Source organism: Lonchura striata, chromosome 14, assembly GCF_050655825.1.
Source record: "Lonchura striata isolate lonStrDom1 chromosome 14, ASM5065582v1, whole genome shotgun sequence".
Taxonomy (NCBI): Eukaryota; Metazoa; Chordata; class Aves; order Passeriformes; family Estrildidae; genus Lonchura; species Lonchura striata.
This window is the reverse complement of record NC_140716.1, coordinates 15705101-15727748: the sequence shown is the minus strand read 5'-3', so window position 1 is coordinate 15727748 and position 22648 is coordinate 15705101. Positions and strand designations below refer to the sequence as shown.

The following is a 22648-nucleotide window of genomic DNA, read 5'->3' as shown; positions in this document are numbered from 1 at the left end:
ATTGCCTTTTGTGCTGGACCCCCCTCTTATGCTCTGACCTCTCCCTGCAGACACTGACAGATATAGATGAGGGCCACTCTCAGCTGTGTGTCCTCTTGAGGCCGAACAGCCCCAGCTCCCTCAGCCTTTCCTCAGCAGGGAGATGCTCCAGTCCCTTTATCACCTTCCCTCTGTGGACCTGCTGGAGCAGGTCCATAGGAAGCAATGGAGATGCTGCAAGAGCTGGAACCCTTTTGCTCTGGAGCCAGGCTGGGAGAGCTGGGAGTGTTCAGCCTGGAGAAGGCTCCAGGGAGACCTTAGAGCCCCTTCCAGTATTTAAGGGGCCTTCAAGACAATTGGAGAGGTATCTGGGACACAGGCCTGGAAAGAGAGGACAAGAGGGGATGGCTTCACACTGATAAGGTTAGCTTATTAGGAAGAAATTCTTGGCTGTCAAGATGAGCCCTGGCACAGGCTGCCCAGAAAAGCTGTGGCCACCCCATCTCTCCAAGTGTTCAAGTCCAGGCTGGACAGGGGTTGGAACAACCTGAGATAGTGGAAGGCATCCCTGCCCATGGCAGGGAGTGGAACTGGATGGTTCTTCAGGTCCCTTTCATTCTATGATTCTATACCCACTCCAGGATCTTCATGTCCATCCTGTCCTGAGGAGCCCAGAACTGGACACAGCATTCCAGATGAGCCTCAGCAGGGCTGAAGAGGTGGGCAGGACCCCATCCCGGACCTGCTGGCAGTGCCCTTCCCAGCCCGGGATCCCCCACCTTGGCCCCAGGACACAAGGCTGGTCAGGGACAGTTGTGACCCCCAGAGCCTTCTCTGCAGAGCTGCTGTCCGGCAGGTTACCCCAGGCCGGCCTGGGACACGCAACCACCTCCGCGATGCTTTAGCTCCAGCACGGACACCCTCAGGCGCTGCATGTTCAAGGTGGAAATCATTAGGCAGTAATAAGCCCCCACTGCTCCCCTCAACAGCTCCCTTGGCGAGGCAGCCTCGGCTAAGTGTAGGTGACTGTGAGCGACAAAGCACCAGCAGGGACGGCTGAGAGAGGAGAAGAGACTCCTGGTCCCCGGGGGGAGCCGGGGCCGCCGCCGTGCCCCACAGCCGCCGCCGGCCCGGCGTAACGAGACCGCGGGAGCGCAGCGGCAGCCCCGTGAGGGAAGCGCCGCGGCCCCGCCCCACTGCACCGCCCCGCACGACAGGGGGCGCCGTGCCGCCCGCGCATGCACTGCTGCGCCACAGGTTTGAACCGCCAACTGCCCCGATTCGAATTCGCATCCTCGCCGACCAATCACAGCGCGCGGGGCGGGAACGGCCCCGCCCCCATCGGCCTCCTGGCCAATGAGAGAGGCTGCTGTGTTTAAAACAAGTGCGCGCGGGCGGTGGGCGGGGTGGTGGCGCGGCGGGCGGGCCTGGCGGGAGGGGCTCCCGCCGCTCCCGGCGCCCACTGGGCGCGCCCGCGCCGCGAGCGGGGCGTGCCAGCCCCGCGGGCCCCGCCCGCCCGCGGCTCTCCGGTCCCTCCTACGCCCGGGCCGCTCTCTCGGAGCCGGGCAGGGCGCTGTGTCCGTCCGCGCGGTCCCCGCGGACACGCCACGATGAAGGCGGGCGGTGAGTGCGGCTCTGCCCGCGGCCTCCGCGGGTGCTGCTGTTTCCCGGGCCTTCCTGCGCTGAGGGGCGGCTCCAGAGCGGGTTCTGCCTGCCGGGCGCCTCCTGAGGGATCTGAGGGCGGGGGTTACCGGAATACTCCGAGCCTGGGCTAAAGGACCGGCGGTGGGCTTTGGGGCCGGGCCAACGGCTTCGCGCCCAAATTCAAACGCGGCGGGGGCGGCCCGGCCCGGTCCGGCCCGGCCCGGCCCGGTGGGTGCTCGGGACCGGCTCTGCCCGTGGGGTGCTCCCCGCCGGGGCCGTGCCTCAGCCCTTCCGCGACCACGGCGTCCGTGGCTGTGCCTGGCGGCTGTGCCTAAGCGCGCCTGCCCTCAAAGCCAAGGGGTCAAGATGTGTATTGCGCGTGGGATAACATCTCGGGCGTCTGTGAGTTTGCAGCGTGCGCAGGACTGTGCAGGAAGCCCCATTCAAGAGGCAGAGAAAGTGTTTTTTTACTGTAAGGATGCCTGAACTATGGTAATTGATTGGCCAGAGCAATTGTGGGATCCACATCCTTGGAGTTGCTCAAACCTACCTGGATGTGGTCCTGCCCCACTTGGCGGGACAGCTGAACTGGGTGACACCCAGAGTTCTCTCTTGCAGCCTAAACCGCTCTGGTTTCGTGAAGCAACATATTTGAAATCAACCTGTGCCACATACTGTCTATAGAAATGGAGTTTTCACTGAGTTGCTCATCTACACCCTGGTCCCTATTTGGATGCTCATATAGGCTGAACTGGCATCCCAGTTTGGGTGTCTATTTCATTTTCATGGCAATAATACTGCTGAGGATAGTACATTTTGTATACATATATATGTGTGTTTGTGTGTATTTCTATAAATATTGCACTGAAATAATATTCCAGAAGATATAGGCAATGGGTCTTCCATTAGCACCCCTGGTAGCAACTGCTTGGAAAGATAGGCTTGAGTAGGTTTGGTTGTCTTCCTAATATCTCTGGTTGTGTTCCAGAGACTGCTGTCAGTTGAGAAGGAAAAGTTGGGGCATGGGGGAGGTAAATGCATTGACAGTAGTGTCAGCTAAACTATTTGTTACTACTGAACAGGGACAGCTGAACTGTTTGCTGCTACTAAACACGGTCACAGGAGTCAGGGCTCAGAGGGGCTCTTGGTGAAGAGCACTTGAGCTTGAGCCACCCCTTCTGAGTCTCTTGGCTTCATTAACCAATTTGAACAAGCCCTTTCTGCTCTGTGGCATAATGAGGTATGAGCTATATATCCCTGGTTAATGTGTTTGCAGTGTCCTGCACTGCAGTGAAGAGGTGCTCAAGTGAACACCTGTGTATATATGTAATACTATGTAGTACCTTTTTGCCTTTATGCTCTCACTAACTGAGGTGTCCTGTGTTTCTCTTTTCCAGTGGTTCACTGTAGATGTTCCAGATGTTTTTCTTTCCCTTCAAAGAGAAGGGTAATAAAACGGCCTCGAGTCCTGACATTCTTGAACCTCCCCGAGGATGTTCTGTTTCACATCCTGAAGGGCCTCCCTGCTGCAGACATCCTCTCAGTCAGAGCTGTAAGTGCTGCAGCTTCCCCTCTGCCAGGCTCAGTGCTCAGCTCTGCCTCCAGGAGCCTGGACTGCACACAGAACAGGCTTCTCATGTCACAGAGCCTGAAGAAACCCAAAGAGTGCCTGCAAGGTTGAGATTTTTGCTGTCCCAGGGACTTTCATTTCTCACTGCTCAAGTTAAGAGTAGCAGCAGTATTTGACTGCTTTTTGTTCCTTTTCTGTGGTAATTGTCCTGCCAGATTACTGTGGCTGAACAAATGGGTTTGGTTTGGCATCTCTTGCCTTACTGGTTATGAGGCAGGCAACAAGTTAAACATAACTTGTGACGAATTAGTTACTTCTCTAAAATAAGATTGCAAAGACCTGTTTTTCTGTTGTTCCTTTTATTTTGTTAATCATTATTTTGTGTTCCCTCCCTGCAGGTGCACTCACATCTTAAATACCTTGTGGATAATCATTCCAGTGTTTGGGCACATGCAAGTTTCCAAGACCTGTGGCCATCTCCAAACCATCTGAGGATGTTTGAAAGGTAAGTGTCAAACATCAAATTTGTCTGGCCTTTTAGAAGAGGACGTTTGAAGGAAGATTAACTGTTCTAATCAGTCCTCAGTGTAATTGGGGGATCTGAGTTGTACAAAGAGGGGAAATATTTGCTTTGGGAATGAAAAAACATGTGATTTGAGATCTAAGCTACAGCTGATCACTGCTGTCTCTTTAACCAGAGCAGGGCCTATTGCATATACCAAAGTTGTCTTCACAGGCATTAATATTCCAGATTGGAATGTAATACATTCCTTAAAACCACTTTCTGGTGCTCCCATGTGAATGAACGTGTGGGGTCAGGGGTTCTAGAAAATAATCCTGTTTCTAAGTCTAAGTTGGCTTGGTCACTTCTTGTGCAAACCAGTGTATTGAAAAACAAGTGAATTTCAGTAACAAAGTTTGAAACAGCAACAATAAATCTGCTTTAAAAATATGAGGAACATCTTTTTATCCATCTGTTTTGAAGGGGATCCATTGGTGTCAGAGATTTCTTTAACATGTTTAAATGCCATGATAATGGTTTTGCTTCTGAGTGTCACTTCTTTTTGAGGCAGACCAGTATGTGCACGTCAGCTGGGGAGGGAGGAATACAAGGGCTTGATATTTTGATGGATGTCCTTGAGGGCACAAGGACCAAACTGGAGATTCTGGTGCTAGGAAGGATTTTAACCTCCAGCGCTTTCTCTGTCTGCCCTTCAGGGCTGCTGAAAGTGGTAACTTTGAAGCTGCTGTGAAGTTGAGCTTGGCATACCTGTACAATGAAGGCCGTAAGTGTGGGAGCTTGTCCTGGGGCTTTGGGGAACGTGGCATAGCACAAGGAAGTTTTACATTGCTCTGCTTAGGCACTGGCCACAAAGCTGCCATGTGTTCAGTGACGGGGCAGGATACAGCCTGGCAATTCAGGGTTAGGAGTTATCCACTGCAAACTTGTGAACTACTTTGGTAGTGGGATAAATGTATCAAAAGGACCTGACAAGTGACAGGAGGAGCCTCCTCACACAGGGTCCTGGCAGTTGGTATTTGCAGAATGAAGCCCCCAACTTAGGTTATGTCTTCCTAAAGCCTGACTGTACTAAGATTTTTCTTCTTTAGCAACTTCCATGATTTCTAAGGCTCTAAATGAGAGACAGTTCAACCTTTTCCTCATTGTTTCCTCTTGTCTGTCTTGGCCTGACTGAATGCCAAGCAGGCATTGTGAACAAACTCCACTTGATTCCTGGCTTTCTCTCTGGTTCAGTGTCCATCACGGGCCACGGACGTGCAGAAGTGAACGGAATAAAGGCATCTCACTACTTCAGCTTGGCAGAGCACCTGAATGTGTGTGCAGTCCCCTTTATCTGGCTGTTCATCCGTCCTCCCTGGTCCTTCTCTGGAAGCTGCTGTAAAGCTGTGGTCTATGAGAGTCTCAAGGCAGAGTGTCAGCTTGATAAGGTCAGGTTTCTTTCTGCCTTCTTCTTACTCTATGTCAGTAACTGCATCTTGCTACTTTGGAAAAAATACTTTTGTTTCCCTAGGGAGCCTCCTGTGCTCTTGTTGTTTCAATTACTGTGACTCAGTCATTTATTGAATTTATTGCCAAACAGCACATGATAGATCATGAGTGCTAGAGGCCTGAACTGTCTCTTTGGAGAGGTTCAGTGCTATCTCAGGGATAACAAAACATAGAGAAAAGCAAGGGGGAAGAGTGATTGAAAGATAAACCAAAATTGTAGTCTGAAATTACTAGCAAGAATTACTGTGGTTTAACAATACTTTATCTTGCTGCTTTCTTCAGGCTCAGAAAGGATCTATTCTCCACAGCTTGGCAAAGGTTTTGAATTTCTTCGAGGTGAGCAGTATTTCTGATGTGGTGGGTTTGGATTTGGATTTTTTTTCTGGTGATGCTAATGCTGTTTACTTTGATTAAAAACATAAATCAGCCAGATGCTTTTACTCCTCATGGGTCCCTGGAGTTTCTGTTCTCACGAGTTTAATTTACTGGTAGTTTAAAGGAACATTATTAACTTACTTTGTTGAATTGTACAAACGGTGAAATTAATTTTGGCTTAATCATGGGCTTGCAGTATGTTCAGCAAAACAAAAAATAAAATGAGAAGCCTTCAGTGGCAAGCAAGTCAAAAAGCATTTGTCTGGCTGAGGAAAAGCACTAACTGCCCTCAGAGCCTGCATCTGCAAATGGCAGCACTGAATGGATGGGGGAGCATTCCTCAGAGGCTGAAGGGCATTCCCAAGGGATGGATTCTGCTCTGTAGCTTTACCACAGTGTTCCATAGCTTCTGAAGTGTTGAGGCATCCAGTTGTCTGGACAGAAAGAATACCAATATATGCCTTTTCTTTTTAGGATGAAGGAAAAAAGAAAGAATCCCTTGAAATGCTTGAAGAATCATCAAAACAGGGTTGTTTAATCAGCTCCTACCTCCTCTGGGAAAACAACAGAAAAGCTGCTGTAAGTAGTAATTTTTTGTCTCCAAACAACTTTCACACTAACTTCTGGATCTCTGTTATCTTCAAGGAATATCCTCAGAAAGGAATTGCTGTTCCTCAGAGCTTACCTCCATCATAAACAAGGAGGGTGCTAAGAACTCACTGAAGTGAGCTCTGGTGTCTGCCTGGGTGTTTGAAATGAGGCTGCGAGCAGTTGTAGCCAAGGTGCCACAGAAGTTGCTTTACTCCAACACTGCTTAAGGCCTGGGCACTGCTGGCCAGTGATCCCAGGGCTCTGGGGAGCAGGAGGGGGAGGCTTCTGCCTTGTCATTAATAAATCTGCCAAAGCTGTCCCCTTGGAATCCTGAGTCAATGCTCTCGTTTCCTGTGAGACCTTGGGCAAGAACTGAAAAAAGGTTCTTAAAAAAAGTGGTGTCATGGTAAGGAACAGACTTGTTGCTGAAATAATAGATGTACCTCCAGGCAGTGTTTTTCTCTGGATACTGGTGCTACAATTCTTCTGTTTGTTGTGTAAAGGCTGTGGGTTTTTACACCTGTTTGTGTTCCTCTCTGTAGATGTCGGATCCTGGCAGATACCTCCAAAGTCTCAGGAAGCTACGAGACTACGCAGCCAAGGGCTGCTGGGAAGCACAGGTAAGACTTGAGTTTTCCCAGGAAAGCAGTCTTTATTTGGTCCTTTTTGTGCTGCCATTGTAAGTTTAAATTTCTCTTTTTAGAAGCAGGACCTGCTTCTCTTTTAGAAGCAGACAACACTGAGTGTTGTCTTTATGTGCATATCTGCATCTATTCTGCAGATTCTCTTCTTTGGGAAATTGCAGCACACTGTGGTAGAATAAAGATGCATCTTTTGATGAACTTAGAAGCCTGGCCCCAAATAATCTGTGTGCTCAACATTTAAACCAAACTAAGAACTACCAGTTCAAGTAGTTTACCATGTTCAGTGTTTTCAGCAGGAAAAACAGAGAACCGTCTTCTGCTGCCTTAGTTTGCATTTGGTAAAATAAGCATACTTTCTTTTGTATTCTCTCTACTACAGATAGCTTTAGCCAAAGCTTGTGGGACTGGAAACCAACTAGGATTAGAAGCAAAATCTTCCAGGGAAATGGTTTCTCAAATCTTTCAAGCTTCCCTTCCTATCAGCACGCAAAGCATCTTCACTGTGCAGAAAGGAATGAATGAAATAATGAGGTAGGAACTTGGATCCAGGAGTGAGGCCCCACAGAAGAAACTATTCCCTATTTCCCTGTACATCTCTACAATCCTTCTACATTTTCTCTAGGCAACCTGTGCCAGGGCCTCATGGCCCTCACAGGGAAGAATTTCTTCCCAATATCCCATCTAGCCCTGCCATCTGTCAGTATGAAGCCATTCTCCCTTGTCCTGTCACTTCAGGCCTTGTCCAAAGCCCCTGTTGACTTCCTTTTCCTGAATAAACACCCGCAGCAGTGTCATCTGCCCCTTAATCCTTACGGATGAGTTCTGTGTCCTTCCCTAGGCAGATCTCAATACATTCCAGTTGTTCTCTCACATGTAGGGCAGCTCCACCACTTCCCTTGCTGGCATTGCTTTCCTAAAAAAGTACATTACATCCATGGCAGCATTCCAGCCACCTGGGTGTCCCACTGTGGCTCTGTAATGGCAATAGGATCATGGCTCTGTGACCACACACACATCTCCAGTCCTGTTTATTAGCCACACTGTGTGTGTTGGTGTGCAGGGAGGGGATGGAGCAGGCAGATTTTTCAGGAGGGCTGCAGGGGAATCCAGTGCAGCCGCAACCCCACTTTAGGGAGCTGGCTCTACTCTTGGGAGGCATCTCAGGAACACTTGTCACTGCTCTGCTTGGCCTGGCTCATTCTCCGTTGGATGTCATGGTATGGGACACCATTTCCCAAGTTCTTCCTTAAGTCTCTCTTCCTGTTCTAGGTATATCCTGGTGGATTGGCTGGTGGAAGTGGCTACCATGAAGGACTTTTCTAGCCTGTGCCTTCACATGACAGTGGGATGTGTGGACCGTTATTTGACGCTGAGACCTGTGCCTCGTGCTCGGCTCCAGCTTTTGGGGATAGCCTGCATGGTCATTTGCACACGGTGAGGGTTCTGGCTGGTGAGCAGAGGTGATCATTAGGAACTTCCAAATTCTTTCCTGCAGCTCAAACTTCTTCCCCAACCCCATCCCTTGCATGTAATACTGGAAAGGCTCTTAAGACTTTCTTCTGATTTGACTGCTGTTTAACTGTGTTTACAAACACAGACTCTGTAAATGAGGCAGAAAAGGTAGTTCCTTGAAGCTTTTTTCCTTATTTAAACACATGGTCATAGTTGTGAAGTGCTCTAAATGTATTCCTTCAGCAACTGGAGTCTTTGACACCATGAGAAATCTGGAAAAGAGTAAGAGCAGCAGTGTTCCATAGCTGAGCTTGTGTACACTCAGATGAACTGCATGGTGTGGTGGAAGATTATCCTTCTGTGTTAATTTCCTTAATATCTTGAATCTAGGTGAGGCTTTATAGGTGAAGAATTAGGATCAGAGAATCACAGACTGGATTGGGTTAGAAGTGACCTTAAAGATCATATCATTCCACTTCCTGCCATGGACAGGGACACCTTCCACTATCCCAGGATGCTTCCAAGCCCTGTCCAGCCTGGCCCTGCACACTTCCAAGGATCCAGGGGCAGCCACAGCTGCTCTGGGCAACCTGTGACAAGGCCTCACCACTCTCACAGCCAAGAATTTATTTTGTATTAGGAAGAACATTCCAAATTAGGAATGTTCTAGTAGGTGGTTCCATCTTACAGGTGAAATAAAGAGCTGTAATTCTTTCTTTGCTGGTTTATCTAGGAAAATACTTTGTGAAGTTGTTTAACTCTTGTCATTGTGGGTGCAGTTATCTGCTGTAAGTGCACAAATCCCCTTTCTGCTGGAGCTAACTTTATATTAACATTACAGTTTCATCAGCAAAGAGATGCTGACGATACGGGAAGCTGTGTGGCTGACAGACAACTCCTACAAATATGAAGAGTTGGTCAGAATGATGGGTGAGATCATTTCTGCCTTAGAAGGAAAGATAAGGGTGAGTTTAGAAAGTGGATGAAATATTCCCGCCCCCGGCCCCCCTTGGGCTGCTCTTCAAGTCAGGCTGTAGCAGTTCCTGAGTTGGAGGTTTAGGTCAGTGTTCTCAAAAACTGTGGAGCCTGTGCATGTCTCAGAGCATGCAGATACAGACCCCTCTGCCTTCTGTAGAGATTAAAACTTGAGTTTTAAGAGGCCATTTATTCTATTACTGGAGAATGCAGTGATGTCAATGTAGTCATTAAACAAAAAAGCACCAAACAAACAAAACCCATCACCTGGAAACAGCTGTTCTAAAACACTTTCTCCTGGTCCTGTATTTCCAACCTCTGTTCTCCTTTCTGCACTAGATACCCACCATTTTGGACTACAAAGAAGTTCTGTCAAGCATTGTCATGCTGGAGAGAAGAACTCTTCACCTTTACAGCTTCATCTGTGAGCTGTCCCTCCTGAACACGAGCCTCAGTGTGTATTCCCCAGCCCAGCTGGCTGCTGCTGCACTGCTGCTGGCCAAGATGCTGCATGGGCAAGGTAACCAATCTTACCTCAAGCACAGAGTGCCAGTCTGCCTTGTCTTTCTAGGGAGACTTTTTGGGGGTTTTTGGGTGTTAGTTTGTCTTTAGACAAGATGTCCCAGTCACTTGGCTGGGGGAGGTGGAGACAAGGGTGGAGAAGAGGGGGACAGGTATAAGAAGTTAGAATGAAGAGCTAAGTTCAGTCTGTTTGGCTGTATTGGGCAACCCAGATGATCAGAAGGCTGGAACAGCTCTGCTATGAGGAAAGGCTGGGAGAATTGGGATTATTCAGCCTGGAGAAGAAAAGCTTCAGGGTGACCTAATTGTGGCCTTCCAGTATCTGAATGGAGCTGACAGGAGACATGGACAAGAGCCTATTTACAAGGGCCTAGAGAGACAGGACAAGGAGAAATGGCTTCCCACTGCCAGAGGACAGGGTTAGATGGGATATTGGGAAGGAATTTTTGAGGGTGGTGAGGCCCTGGCACAGGTTGTCCAGTGAAGCTTTGGCTGCCCCTGGATCCCTGGCAGTCTCCAAGGCCAGGTCAGATAAGGTTTGGAGCAAGCTGGGATAGTGGAAGGTGTCCCTGCCCATGGCAGTGAGTGGAATGAGATGGGCTTTGAAGTCCCTTCCAACTGAAACCATTCCATGGTTTTCTGATTCTGTTTTACCTCTTAATAGCAGTGATATACTAGAACATCAGCATCAGGCAAGCTTTGTATTTAAATGGTACTGAGGATTTCTATCATTAGGTATAAATGAGTTTGGCAGATAAAGCTATCCTTAAAGCCAGTTGTGAACTTGAATAAACTATGGACAGATATAAGCTTGCAAATAACATGATTGTTATCCTATTAAAAAAGAAAGCTGACAGCTACTGAGCTACTACACTTCATGAATATATAATTCAATATAGGAATATGTACTCTCTTCTCCAGCACACCCCTGGACCGCCCAGCTGTCTGAGTGCACTGGTTTCTCTCAAGAAGACCTCTTGCCCTGCATGCTGAGCCTCCACCAAAAGTGGTAATGGTTTTGGGACTCTTTGAGGGGATGCATGAGTACTTGGATTGCAGCTCTTGCAAATGTGCTGCACCTGTATGGTTAGCCCTTCCCAGCGAAGGAGGGGCCTTTGGTTAACTGCCTTCTTCCCTGCCTCAAAGCACTAAGGTCCAGTTCAGGGACAGCTGTTGTATTTCTGCCAGCTGGTCTGGCCCTGGGTCACAGAAATCAGGGACAGAAAAGGAATTAGATGCTCACATGTTTAGAAGCCACCAGGTGTTCTGATGAAGCTGCTGAAACACCAGCTCCGTTAGCACAGCACTGAGGGACAGAGGAAAATTACCTAATTTGGCAGGTTTTCTTAATACTGTTTCATATAATCCATTGTAAGATAGGGGTTTCAATCTTTCTTTTCAGCTTCCATGATGATGCCCCAAAGGATTACAGGCAGGTGTCCCTAATGGCAGTAAAGCAGCGGTTTGAAGATGAGCGCTATGAAGAAATCGGCAAAGAACAGGTGGGTGAGCTGTGGCTGCATCTGCTGCTGGCTGTCACCCAGAGCAGAGCTACTGCCCCATGACATGCTGAGTGAATAAAGTGGGAGTTTAAAAATTGAGTTGCAGGGACTCTTTAACTGATGTTTGAGTGCCTGTGGGAAGAACACACTGGGATAGATTTCTCCTAGAAAATAAATAGTGTCCTCCTGGCTATTTAGTTCTCATAAGAATCTCTTGGTCTAATTCTTAACAGGTGCTTTGATTTTTTTAAAATCTATTTAATATTTTAGGTTATGAGTTACAGCCAGCTCTGTTCATTGTTGGGTGTGAAACAGAAGGACCCAGAGCCCAGTCCCTTGCACAGGAATGTAGTGGAAATTCAGACTTTCCTCAGCTCTCCCTCTGGAAAGAGAGCTAAAAGGTGAGTGTAACTCATGGCTGTCAGCTGCTCTGAAGATCAGCCAGACCCTTTCCTCCTCTCTGGTACCCTGAGGTTTCATTCCTAAATAAAATTCATTTTCCTGTCACCATCTTGACATACCTGTTAAAAGAGCTGGAAAATACTTGGATTTTAACATGTGATTTCTGGGGTGTTTTACTACAGGAGAAGGGAAGACAGCATTCAGGATGACAGAGGCAGCTTTGTGACTACACCCACAGCAGAGCTGTCCTCCCAGGAAGAAAGTCTGCTGGACAACTTCCTTGACTGGAGTTTAGATTCCTGCTCTGGGTATGAAGGTGATCAGGAAAGCGAAGGCGAGCGAGAAGGAGATGGTGAGCAGTTTATTCTTATAAACAGCAGCCAAGAGGATTAAACCCCTCTTTTCATTTTTGCTTAAAACTGTTTCTCAGGCACCAGATGCCTAAACTTTCAGCTGAAGACCAGTTGGAAAAACTCTTCCCCTTCCCCCGTGGTTATAATTGTTAAACTCTCTCAGAGGTATCTATCTGTTCTTTCTCTGCACTGCTTCAGAACATGATGAGGGGTTTTGTATTTGCTCAGCATTTCAAAGTCAGGCTGTTTGCAGTGTACCAAATGTGATGAATGAGCCACTGTCTTAGAAACACTAATTAGATATTAGGTTTTGCTGACCCTGGGCCTGGCTGCTCATTTTCTAGCAGCTCTTAGTATCTATTCAAATAGTCTGAGGGAAGAAAAGACACTGTGTGAATAGAGGGTGAACCTAGTGCCCTGCCCTCCAGCTGTAAGCAGACAGAAGGTTGAATCTTGCTTGGCTTTTTTCTGCTTGACTCTGTGCTGAGTGCCTGCTTGGTTCTGGATGGGGACAAACTAAGGTTTCTCTTTTCCCATCCTGCAGTGACCAGCCCCAGTGGGATCCTGGATGTGACAGTGCTGTACTTGGACCCTGCAGAGCACTGTGGCCAGGACTCCAGTGATGAGGACAGCCTGCCTGGGGAGTGGGATGGCTCTGGGGCACCCCATGGGGAGGGGGAGCTGCCAGGGGCATATCTCACCCCAAGGAATCCCAACCCAGAGGGGAGCTCGGGCTACTCTTCTGTCAACACTGCCAGTCCTACATCTTCTGTTGAAGGCAGCCCTGAAGCTCCTCCCAAACCTACCTCAGCACTGCCCCATGGCAATTCCATGAACAGGGAGCTGTGCCAGCCCCACTACCTGCACAGGAGGCAAGTCAAGAGAAAAAACATGGCAGAACACACTGAAGAAAGGCTGAACTTGGCTTTCTTAAGTCTCTGATTTCTTCATGCTTTTAACTTTACCAGGATTCCCAGAAGCTGTATTTCTGTTGCAGTCATATAGGGATGACAGTGAATAATTGTAAATACCTCCAAAATATCTTCCCTTCAACCTTGTCTATCTTGTACATCTGGGCTATTTCCTCCATTCACAGCTGCCTTTTTACGTATCCCCTATTGCCTGATCCTCTGCTAAGGTTCTGTCTCTATGAAATTCATAGCCCAGTTTTATCATCTTAGTGATAGAAAAGAACTGTCCTGTCCCTTGCTTCCTCTGAGGCCTGGCACTATGAATGAAATGAATTGACATTTGTTCTCAAGTTTCTGAATGTAACACTATGCTTGAGTTCTTCCACTTGAAAGACCTATTTTGAGGTTGTGCTGCCTTTTACTCTGTCCAGGTCTCTCCCTCAGCTCCGTTCTTCTTGTCTATGGCATTTGCTGCACTGACACAAGGTTTTTATTGAAAAACCCCAGAGGTAAATGAAGGCTCACTGCAGGTCTGAGCTGCTCTCTCACCTACCTCTCACATGGTTTAAACTCCATTTGCCTCTTCTCTTGTTGCCATGTTTTCTTCACCTGAAAAATCCTTCTGTGCCTTAACACATAGGAATTGGAATACCAAGGTACAAGACTTAAAAAAGATGTCACTTGAAGCTAACACTGGACCTGGACTCCGGGACTGCTTAGAATTTACTGTGGCATTGGCAACAGTTCAGCTACACACAGTGTAGTGAGTGTTTATTGACTGGTTTTTTATAAAATTGTTTTGTTAGTAAAGATGAATCCTAGTCTTCCTTCCCCTCATTCTCTGGCCTGAGGCTTGGAGAACTGCTGGGATGAGGTCAGGGTTTACCTCTGAACTGAGTTCTGATGGTTAAGTTGCAGTGGCACTGCCTGAAGGCTATTCACACAAATCTCACAAGGGGCACAGGGCTCAAATTGCCCTCACAACCCTACAGCAGCTCCAGAAAGGCCTTGAATCTTCCAAATAACCAAGAGCAGCCTTGGGTACTTGTCCACAAAGTTTATTACAAAACCATGTACTGTCACTCATTCAAAAGAGAAAATCCCTGATTTAGTTTCCTGGCTTATGGTGGCTCCACTGCAGTTCTCCAGCTACTGCTTCCCCTGATCTGCCATGCAGGAGTCTTCACATTAATTTGGTACAACAGCAGCTCAAACTTCAGCACTGGCTCACATTAACATGGGAAGAAACACTTAAAAAAACCTTTCTCATTTTAAAACTGGTAAAAGTGAAAATATATCTGGGAAAGGCCTCACTGCAGAAAGCTCTGAACTCTTCCTTGATCTGAAAAAATAAAAGCAGAAAAGGGGGGATGAATCAGTTTAATTCCTTCCCAGGAGGAGGAAATTAGGTGTAGAGCTGGCTCTGTGCTCCTGCTGCTGGATGCAGGACCTTGGCTGATACAGCCCTGCACTAAAATCAGATCTGGCTTTGTATCAAGCCTCACTCTTTGAGGTGCCTCATGGCTAAAATAGCACCTGGGCACTCAAACCAGAACTACAGGCTGCTTTCTGAGAGAGAAAAGCAAAAACTACAGCCCAGAGTTTCAGATATAAAGAAAGAAAAAATTACTAGATGGCCTGAGTCTGCATTTTGTTATCACCTTCACAGCCCTGCAGCCCCTTCAGCATTTACTTTATTAACCCTTGTATTCCTTCACGGGCAAGTATTTCCAGAAAAACTTGAGAAAACACAGGCTAAGCCTGGCTTTGTAACACTGGACTGGTTTCAGTAGGGAATGACATGTCAGGAGGAGCAGATTGGTTTCAGCTGGAGAGATGTCACAACCCAGCCTGCTCTGTCCTCACCAGCCTGTGGCAGCCCAGGTCACACAGAGGAGGTACCAGCACTCACCTCAGGGCACCACTCGGACATCAATGGAGTCGTAAGCTGAAGCTTTCATCTTTTCCAGTGGCTTCCCAAAGAGCTGCCGCAGGGCTGCGTAGTCAGGCTTCTCCTCGTACTCCAGTGCCAGCACCTGCTGCAGGTAGTTCTCCAGGGCATCTGCAAGGAAAGGGACTCATTGGAGCAGCACAAACTCCAGCTGCCAAGTGGCCATTTCAGGCTGCTTGTCCTGCAGCCAGCTCACCCATCCCCTCAGGCAGCTGCAGAGAGGAAAACCAAACCAAGGCTAATACAAAGCTCAAAGAATCACCAAATTATACAATAAAATAGAATCACCAACTGGTTTGGGTTGGAAGGGACCTTGAAGCCCATCTCCTTCCACCCCCTGAACACTTTTCAGACATGGGATAGTCACAGCTTCTCTGCACAACAATATGGGATGGGAAAGAGGGTGGTCATCATCACCACTGGAAGCTATCACAGACCAGCACACCAGCACAGAGAAAGTTCTGGCTTCAGGTACAGTCAATCTTCCATCCCCGCGTTGCATTGCCACTGAGAGCAAGCCCATACCTGGAATGGATCTCTGCCTGAAGCACAGTTGGAGAAGGCGTCTCACATCCTTTCTGTACCTGGAATAGTCAGCACAAAGTCCTGTCAGAAGGAGAAGCAATAGAGCAGGCTCCTGAGCACCTGGCTTTGACAACAGGGACAAAAAAAAAAAAAATCCTCAAAAGGCTGAATTCAGCTGGCCGTGTTGGGCATGAAGCAGAACTTGGGGTTCACCAAACACTGGGGCCAGGCTCAGCCTTTGTTGTGGGATTCACCACATCCCAACAGAGTGACCTGGGGATTTCAGTCACAAACCCCCCTCACTGCTTTCTGCTGAGCATTTTCCAGAAGAATAAATGATTTCTCCTACCTTTCTTTCTGTTCCACCACAGCTTTTACTTTGTCCAGCTCATCAGACCAAGGCAAAATGCCACAGAGCCATTTCAGAAGACAGTAGCCCAGAGATTCCAAGTCACTCCGTCGAGATGGTCCTGATGGGAAGTATGAGACATTCACATGTCACTCATGAAGGGGCAGAAGTAAAGAAATTCAGAAGCTTCATGAGGATGTTCTCTGGGGTATCAATACTCCTGGGAGGCTCCTAACATAGTTCAGGAATCACCTCCCAGCCTCTGGAGGAAGATTTCCTGAACACTGTGAAAGAGCAGTCACATCCCAACAAGGAGAAGGACAGAATTTGGCACAGGCTGCCCAGGACAGTGTGGAGCCTTCATCCCTGGAGGGATTTAGAAGTCATGTAGATGTGGCACTTGGAAATTTGGGTTAGTGATGACCTTGGCAGTGCTGGGTTTAAAGCTGGACTCAATGACCTTAAAGGTCTTTTCCAACAGTGATTCTATGATTTAAATACCTTTCCAGCTCCCATTACTTCAAGGTCAGAGCAGAGCCTGCTGCAAATCTGTTTTGGGCAGGGATCCAGTCTGCCTTGAAACAGATTCCTGCTAAGCCAGCATGAAGGGCCCTGTTTTCTATTCCCCACACGCCTGCAGCAGCCAAGGCTCCAGATGGAGCAGGAACATCTCTGCTGGAATCACTGAATGACCTGGCAAGTCCCAACACAGCAGCCATCAGGAGGCAGGAGTGAACAGCCCAAAGAGGAACCTCGTTCCTGGTGCATGTGAATGCCTGGAAAGCAGCAGTGCCAGCAGGCAGCCCGAGCTCCAGGGACCACCACCAGAGAAGCAGCCCCAGCATGTGTCACAAAGCCAGACCCACCTGTGCCCTTGTGGCTGTCCAGGCTGATGAACTCCACCGTGCCCTCGTGAGGGGTCCTGCTGCCCTCGCGCAGAGCCACGTGCTTCCCCCCGGGGCAGTAGCGGAACGCAAAGCCATAGCCAGCGAGGGTCACCTGCAGGGCAGCACAGAGCTGAATTCAGAGCAGCCCCCAGGGCTTCCCCACAGCCCCTGCTTGAGCACTGTCCAGCCTGCTCTGCTGCCTTGCCCAAGGCAGGGACCTGGAGGCTGTCTGATCCCAAGTCACAATCCCACCTCCAGTGCCCTTTCCTGGCAGCACTGCTCCTGCTCCCTACCTGTGTGAGGTCTGCTGGGTTCAAATAGATGTTCTCAGCTGTGATGTCCCCATGCGCATACTCATTCTCATGAATATACTCCAGGCAGTCTAGCTGGGAATAAACAGGGGAAGCATATCAGATCCATGCAGGCTCCTGCAGCACCCTGGCTATCACTGAGGTGGACCTTCCCCAGTTCCCTGCAGCCATGTGGATGAGCACTAAAAACAACACATCACAGCCTTCAAGTTCAAAGGTCAGGTTTTTCTTATTCTTATCCCAAATTCCTTCAAGGTGACACAGTGCTCAAAAGATGCTACTGAAGTTGACAGCAGGTTTAGAGACCCCACCCAAGCCCCTGAAGCAGTTTTAAAACACCTCTGGGAGATCCAGAAGGAAGTTAGAAGTCTTTTCTGAAAAAGTCCCTTGGGAAGGATTGGTTCTCCACATACCACGCGAATTGCAATCTGAAAAGCTGCCTTCTCCCTGAGCAGGTGCACGCCATCACTCAGGACTGACTGAAGAGATCGCCCCAAATCAGAGAACACCAAAAACCTGCAGGAGAAAAGGGCTTTGCACATTATAGTACCTACCTGGTTTGGAGGCCCTGCAAAAGACACTTGCCAGGTGATCCACTGGACCCCACTTCAACTCCAAGCTGACCTGGGCAAACACTTCCTTGACTTTTGATAAGTGAAAACTTCTTATAAAGGAGACAGGTGTGCTCATTGTGTGTTGCAGACATGCAGCCTGAATCTCCCCTTTGTGTTAAGTGTCAAGGTCCAAAATAAGGTGTTCCCTGGCCTGAAGGGCAGCAGCAGCAAAAGCTGTAACTTCACCAGCAACACAAGGACTGAAGGAAACAAAGCAATGAGAGGCAAACCATTTAAGACATGATAGGAGCAGTGCATAAGGTCAGGAGCCCAGGGGACAATGACAACAGGACAAGTGGATTGCAACTAGAGGAGAGGGAAAGCCAGAGATGCTCAGACAGCCCAAGAGCTCAGTCACCTCACCTGTAGCTGTCTGCATGCAGTCCAAAGCCAACACAGTTGGGGATGCCCAGCAGCGGCACAGAATGCCACTTCTTCCACTTCTCCACTACAACAGAAGAGGACAGTGCAGCATATGCTGCTGAGGAGCTCCAGGAGGAAGGAGTTAGGGATGCTCCTCCTCTGAAAGCCTGCACTGCGCCCTGGGAGCTGACAGTGGCCTCTCATCCTGACTCTGTCCCCAGAATTCCAGTCTGATGTGTGCACTGGCATGTCAATGAAAATACCACTGTAGAGCAAGAATGGAATAGGGAAAATTCTGGGAATACCAGAGCAGGCTATGGCATGGTATTGTTACAGGGCAGGGCAAAACAAGGAGAGGCAAGAGAGAGAGGGTGAGGGACAAGCAGACTTTTACACTTCTCCCAGAAGTGTAGATTTGACATAAACTATTCCATCCCCCCCACCTACATTCTCTGAGCAGCTTTGTTCTTGCTCAAGTTTTGGGATCAATGGAGTTTATACCAGAGAGCTGCTGCAGAAACACCCATGGAAGAGGGACAGGAGAGTGAGCCAAGGTGAGAGGCTGCAGGGCTGGACAGCTCCCAGACACATCAAGACAGAGTGAGGAGCCCAAGAAAGCTGTGCTCACACTGCACTGTCCTACAGCACACAGACTGCTGGGAGAACTGGCATTGACTGAACTCCTCAGCACTCTGGCACTAACCAAGCAGGGGGTTAATTTATCCTAGCCTGGCCTTTCAAGAGATTCACATAACTGATGAGACAGAAATGCCAGCTAGCCTTAGTCCTTGCCCTCCCAAGAAGCACCAACCTGTGCTTGCCTTTGCAGCTCGCTGGAAGAAATTCTGTTCATTGTAGAGCCTTCCATCTTTGGCATCCTAAAGGGAATGGAGAAGAGCATTACTTCAGCCAGACACATCCTGCTGGAAAGGGAAATTTGGGTAAGATTGCTCTAAGACCTTAACAACTCATTTTAAAGAAAGCAAAGACCAACTAACAGAACTGAGAGCAGAGCTCAGGTGTCTTGGTTTCCTACTTAATGCTGCCCCTAACAACCACATCAACTCTGAGTATCAGCACAGAACAGGAGAGGGGCCATCTCAGGTTGAGCCTTTTCAGCAGCCCATTTACAGCTGTCTGAGGGTTAACAGCAGACAAGGCAGTGCAGCCCAGGCACAGCATGGACAGCTCTGGTCCCACAGCTGCTACGTTAACAAGAGCCAGAGGTGACCTTCTCAGCCACAGCAGGGATGAGGGCATTTCTACAAACACACAGCTCTACAGCTCTACCTCTCTCTCTACAGAGAGCTGTAACATTTATTCTAGCTGTCAGAAAGTGAGACAAGAAAGTCTGTATTAGTAACATTTGAGGTATTGCTGTCATCAAGTGACCTCAACTGCACACAGTTCCCATTCAGAATGTCTGTGTTTGCCTACATACACATATCTATTCAACACTAACTCAGAACAGCTGCTATCCTGCATGGGAGAAAGCAGGAGTGTTCTATTCTACCTGGTTTGGTACAAAACTGGTATCAAAGATAGCTGGAGGAACAGCAAGCTGCAGACAACACAGACCATGTCCCAGAGGGTATTTCACTCTGCATCTTGCCCGTGAGCCCACGTGGGTCATCAAACCCCAGTGCCAGAATGCTCTCATGTGCCATACCACACTCCACAGTGCTCAGCAGACCACCAAGCAGCCAAAAGAAAACCAGAAAAGTTGGGAGTCTTGCCTACAGAAGTGATTACAGTTTCCCACCAACTAGTGGCTTTGTGCACTTAGCAGATTTTTCTCATCCTTCTCCATCCTCTTAAGGGATTATCCAAGTGCATGCAAGAGCCCCACAGAGCCATCAGTCAGCACTGGCCCTCCTACAGACCAGCAGTCCCCAAGAGCTACAGTAGACAAGAAAACAGGCTTTCAGCCCTGGTTTGTGAGCTACTGAAAATCAATTGATTGAATTTCCACGACAGAACAGCTGTTACTGGAAATAACACATTTCTGGAGAACCTAAGATATTGCAAGTACCTGGAAAGCTGACTTGGAACTCCAACTATAATTCTTATTTAATTTCAAAGTGTGCTCTGGCTTTACAAAGTGTCTCCATGCTGGCTCTCACACAGCCTCAGCACAGCACCAAATTCCAACCTCTCAAGTTTCCCCAGACTTCAGCAGGGTGTGTGCACGCCTGCCAGAGAGGAGAAAAGTTGGTCTGATATTCCTGAATCAAGATCTCCACCTCACACCACCAAATTCAGTTCTGCAGATTCCTAAGCCTGGTCAAACAAAGCAGCAACCTTCTGTTATTAAGTCTTTGAGTTTTTTTAATCCTCATATTCATTTTCTTCACACCTTTAGCAGAAAAGCCAACTGAAATCCCTGCACAACACCTTCAAGAAGTTAGATCCATCTCCTAAGTTAGCAGGGGCCCCTCTGATCACTCTCTCCCAAGTCCTCAGATACTCTCAGCCAAAAAGATCAGGACACAGTACTCTAAGCACTATTCCTTACCCAAACAGATCAAAACTCACAAGTTTGAGGGAGTAGCTTTGCTTTTGAGGACAGGTTCCAGATGCTGACTGTGCTGTGGAAGGATGGAACAGATGTGATTACAGGAACATGGAAAAAGAGGTTGTGCATCATTAAATGCAGCCTGTGCAGCTGGATTAACTCATCCTCTGCTTCTTTCCCTTGAGCTCTGCAATGCAACCTCTGTGACAGCACCTTCCCAGATCACTATAAAATAATTCTTACCTTGCTCCAGGAGCTCAGCACCCTGACATGCACTGCAGTTCTGCTTAAGTCACAGAAGCATCTGGGCATGGCTACAGTATGGGGGAGCTTTGAGGGGTATGTAAAGAATAGATCATTAGTTAGAATCTCAAAGGCATCCCCAAATTCTTTTGCTGAGCACTCCCTCCAGCTCACTCCATGGTTTGACAAGTCTGTAAGGGATGCCAAGTCCCTCTGCTCTGTATGGATGTTAAGAGTTGTATGTAGCTACCCGTCTCCAAAAGGATTTGCATCCATGACTTGCCTCAGGACAGTTCCTCTTCTTGTGCTCTTAGACCAAGTGCTATCCACAGGTTACCTGCTACTCATCACTTAAAACCTACTTCTATAAAAACACCCTCCACTATTGACTATCCTTTTTATCACATTTTTTTTAAAACATAGATAGATGCTCAGACTTTGTTATACAACAGCTTGAATAATGAAAAAGAAAGTAAAGCCAAATATCAGGCAAAATTTGGTAATGGAAAAAAATTCCTCCTGGACAGTTTCCAAATTAACTAAAGATCAAAAACTCCCCTTTGAAAGTTTGGAAGACTGAAAAGATCAGCACTTACTAAATGGCTGAGAAGCAGCCTGTGTGCTTTGGTTGCTTTCTTTGGGCCCAACACACGCTGAGAATTGACATTTAGTGGGTATTGACACCACTCACAGCACAGGAACTCCTGTACAGTGCCCACAAATTGTTTTTGGACCTAAAAAAACATAAAGAAGTGTGGCCCCAACAATGGACATTCCATAATAACAGAACAGTCTCGCCTCAGCTTGATAATATGCTGGTGGCAGAGTGGCTGACAGGCAGATGTCCAGTGAGGAACGGCTGGAGCTGGGCCAGGGCAGGTTTAGGCTGGAGATGAGGAAAAGGTTCTTCCCCCAGAGGGTGCTGGCACTGCCCAGGCTCCCCAGGGAATGGGCACGGCCCCAAGGCTGCCAGAGCTCCAGGAGTGCTTGGACAGCGCTGCCAGGGATGCCCAGGGTGGGATTGTTGGGGTGTCTGTGCAGAGTCAGGAGCTGGACTCCAGGGTTCTTGTGGGTCCTGCCCAGCTCAGAATCTTGTATGAATGACGGATCCTGCAAGGCTGCGGGTCACCGCCAGCCCGGCGGACATCGCAGTGTCACCCGCTCCGTGGGCTCTGGGGATTTCGGGCTGTCCCCAGAGCTGTCGCCGAAGCCAGAGCCGGGGACCCCCCGCCTCTCGCCCCCCGGCCCCCTCTGCCCGCCGCGGGCCCCACAGTACCTTCGTACACCAGCCCGCAGCCGCCCTGCTCCAGCAGCCGCACCAGCCTCCACCGCCGCCCTCCCTGGTCCGCCAGCACCGTGTCCGCCGGCAGCGGCGCAGCCGGCCCGGGCCGCGGCTTGCGGGGCGAGCGGGGTCCCGGCCGCGCCCGCGGGGACGGGGAGGCGGCGGGGCTGGCGGCCGGCGGCGGGCTCGGGGCCCGCGCGGCGGGCTCGCCGTGCTCCTCCGGCGGCGCGGGCAGCCTCCCGCCGCAGGCTGGGCAGAAGCGGAACGCGGGCTCCACGGCGAGCCCGCACTGCGGGCAGAACCGGCAGGGCCTGCGGGACACGGACAGCGTCAGAGCCCGTCCGCCGCCCCGCTTCCACTGCCCCGCTCCCGCCGCCCCCAGCACCTTGGGGAGCCGCCGGAGAGCTCTGCCCGCGGCCGCTCCGGGGTCCGCGTCCGTGCCCCGGTGCCGCGCCGCCCGCGCGCCCGCCTGCCCGCCATGGCCCCGCCGCGCAGCCCGGGCCCGCCGCGGCCCCGCCGCCACGGCGCAGGCGCACTCCGGGCCGCGCCTCGCCCCGCCGGCTCGGCGGGCCGGGGGCTGTGAGGGAGTATCGGGGATCTCAGGGGACACCGGGGGTGTCAGCGGGCACCGGCGGTCCCGCTGCCCGTGGGCTCCTGTGGCCCGGCCGGGCAGGGAC

The 22648-nt window shown here is 49.5% G+C and overlaps 2 protein-coding genes across 8 annotated transcripts; one reads left to right on the top strand and one right to left on the bottom strand.

The window, feature by feature from the left end:
• Nucleotides 1-1531: 1531 nt before the first annotated feature.
• Nucleotides 1532-13741, top strand: CCNF (cyclin F). Of its 4 annotated transcripts, XM_085592600.1 has the most exons (18): nt 1532-1602; nt 2706-2863; nt 3021-3175; nt 3592-3698; nt 4412-4479; nt 4950-5143; nt 5487-5540; nt 6054-6158; nt 6713-6790; nt 7194-7345; nt 8084-8248; nt 9108-9231; nt 9581-9761; nt 10685-10772; nt 11166-11265; nt 11536-11666; nt 11850-12019; nt 12565-13741. In XM_085592600.1, exons 4-18 carry the CDS (start codon nt 3688-3690, stop codon nt 12960-12962), a joined length of 2019 nt encoding a protein of 672 aa, XP_085448726.1. In that variant the 5' UTR covers nt 1532-1602; nt 2706-2863; nt 3021-3175; nt 3592-3687; the 3' UTR covers nt 12963-13741. The 4 variants fall into 4 exon arrangements, with proteins under 4 accessions (XP_085448726.1, XP_021385323.2, XP_085448728.1 ...); XM_021529648.4 differs by lacking the exon at nt 2706-2863; XM_085592599.1 differs by lacking the exons at nt 1532-1602; nt 2706-2863 and adding an exon at nt 1855-2095.
• A 232-nt stretch (nt 13742-13973) lies between these two features.
• VRK3 (VRK serine/threonine kinase 3) lies at nt 13974-22473 on the bottom strand. Of its 4 annotated transcripts, none has more exons than XR_014958560.1 (12): nt 22357-22473; nt 21966-22282; nt 20467-20519; nt 18743-18809; nt 17932-18016; nt 17368-17470; nt 16937-17029; nt 16623-16755; nt 15757-15877; nt 15408-15488; nt 14844-14993; nt 13974-14273 (listed from the first exon to the last, which is right to left on the bottom strand). XR_014958560.1 is itself a non-coding variant. In XM_085592606.1 (12 exons), the coding sequence occupies exons 1-11, from the start codon at nt 22449-22451 to the stop codon at nt 14845-14847; spliced, it is 1290 nt and encodes a 429-aa protein (XP_085448732.1). In that variant the 5' UTR covers nt 22452-22473; the 3' UTR covers nt 13974-14273; nt 14844. The 4 variants fall into 4 exon arrangements, 3 of the variants coding, with proteins under 3 accessions (XP_085448732.1, XP_085448730.1, XP_085448731.1); XM_085592606.1 differs by having other exon boundaries at nt 15408-15466; nt 17932-18011; nt 20447-20519; XM_085592604.1 differs by having other exon boundaries at nt 15408-15466.
• Between the last annotated feature and the right edge of the window lie 175 nt (nt 22474-22648).

Coding starts and splice junctions, on each gene's coding strand:
- CCNF (XM_085592599.1), top strand. CDS start 1,990: ATGTGTATTGCGCGTGGGATAACATCTCGGGCGTCTGTGAGTTTGCAG. Junction 5,144..5,486: donor CAGAGTGTCAGCTTGATAAG/GTCAGGTTTCTT, acceptor TGCTTTCTTCAG/GCTCAGAAAGGATCTATTCT. Junction 12,020..12,564: donor AGGCGAGCGAGAAGGAGATG/GTGAGCAGTTTA, acceptor CCCATCCTGCAG/TGACCAGCCCCAGTGGGATC.
- VRK3 (XM_085592606.1), bottom strand. CDS start 22,451: ATGGCGGGCAGGCGGGCGCGCGGGCGGCGCGGCACCGGGGCACGGACG. Junction 16,756..16,936: donor ACCCAGCAGACCTCACACAG/GTAGGGAGCAGG, acceptor GCTGCCCTGCAG/GTGACCCTCGCTGGCTATGG. Junction 14,994..15,407: donor CAGGCAGAGATCCATTCCAG/GTATGGGCTTGC, acceptor CTTTCCTTGCAG/ATGCCCTGGAGAACTACCTG.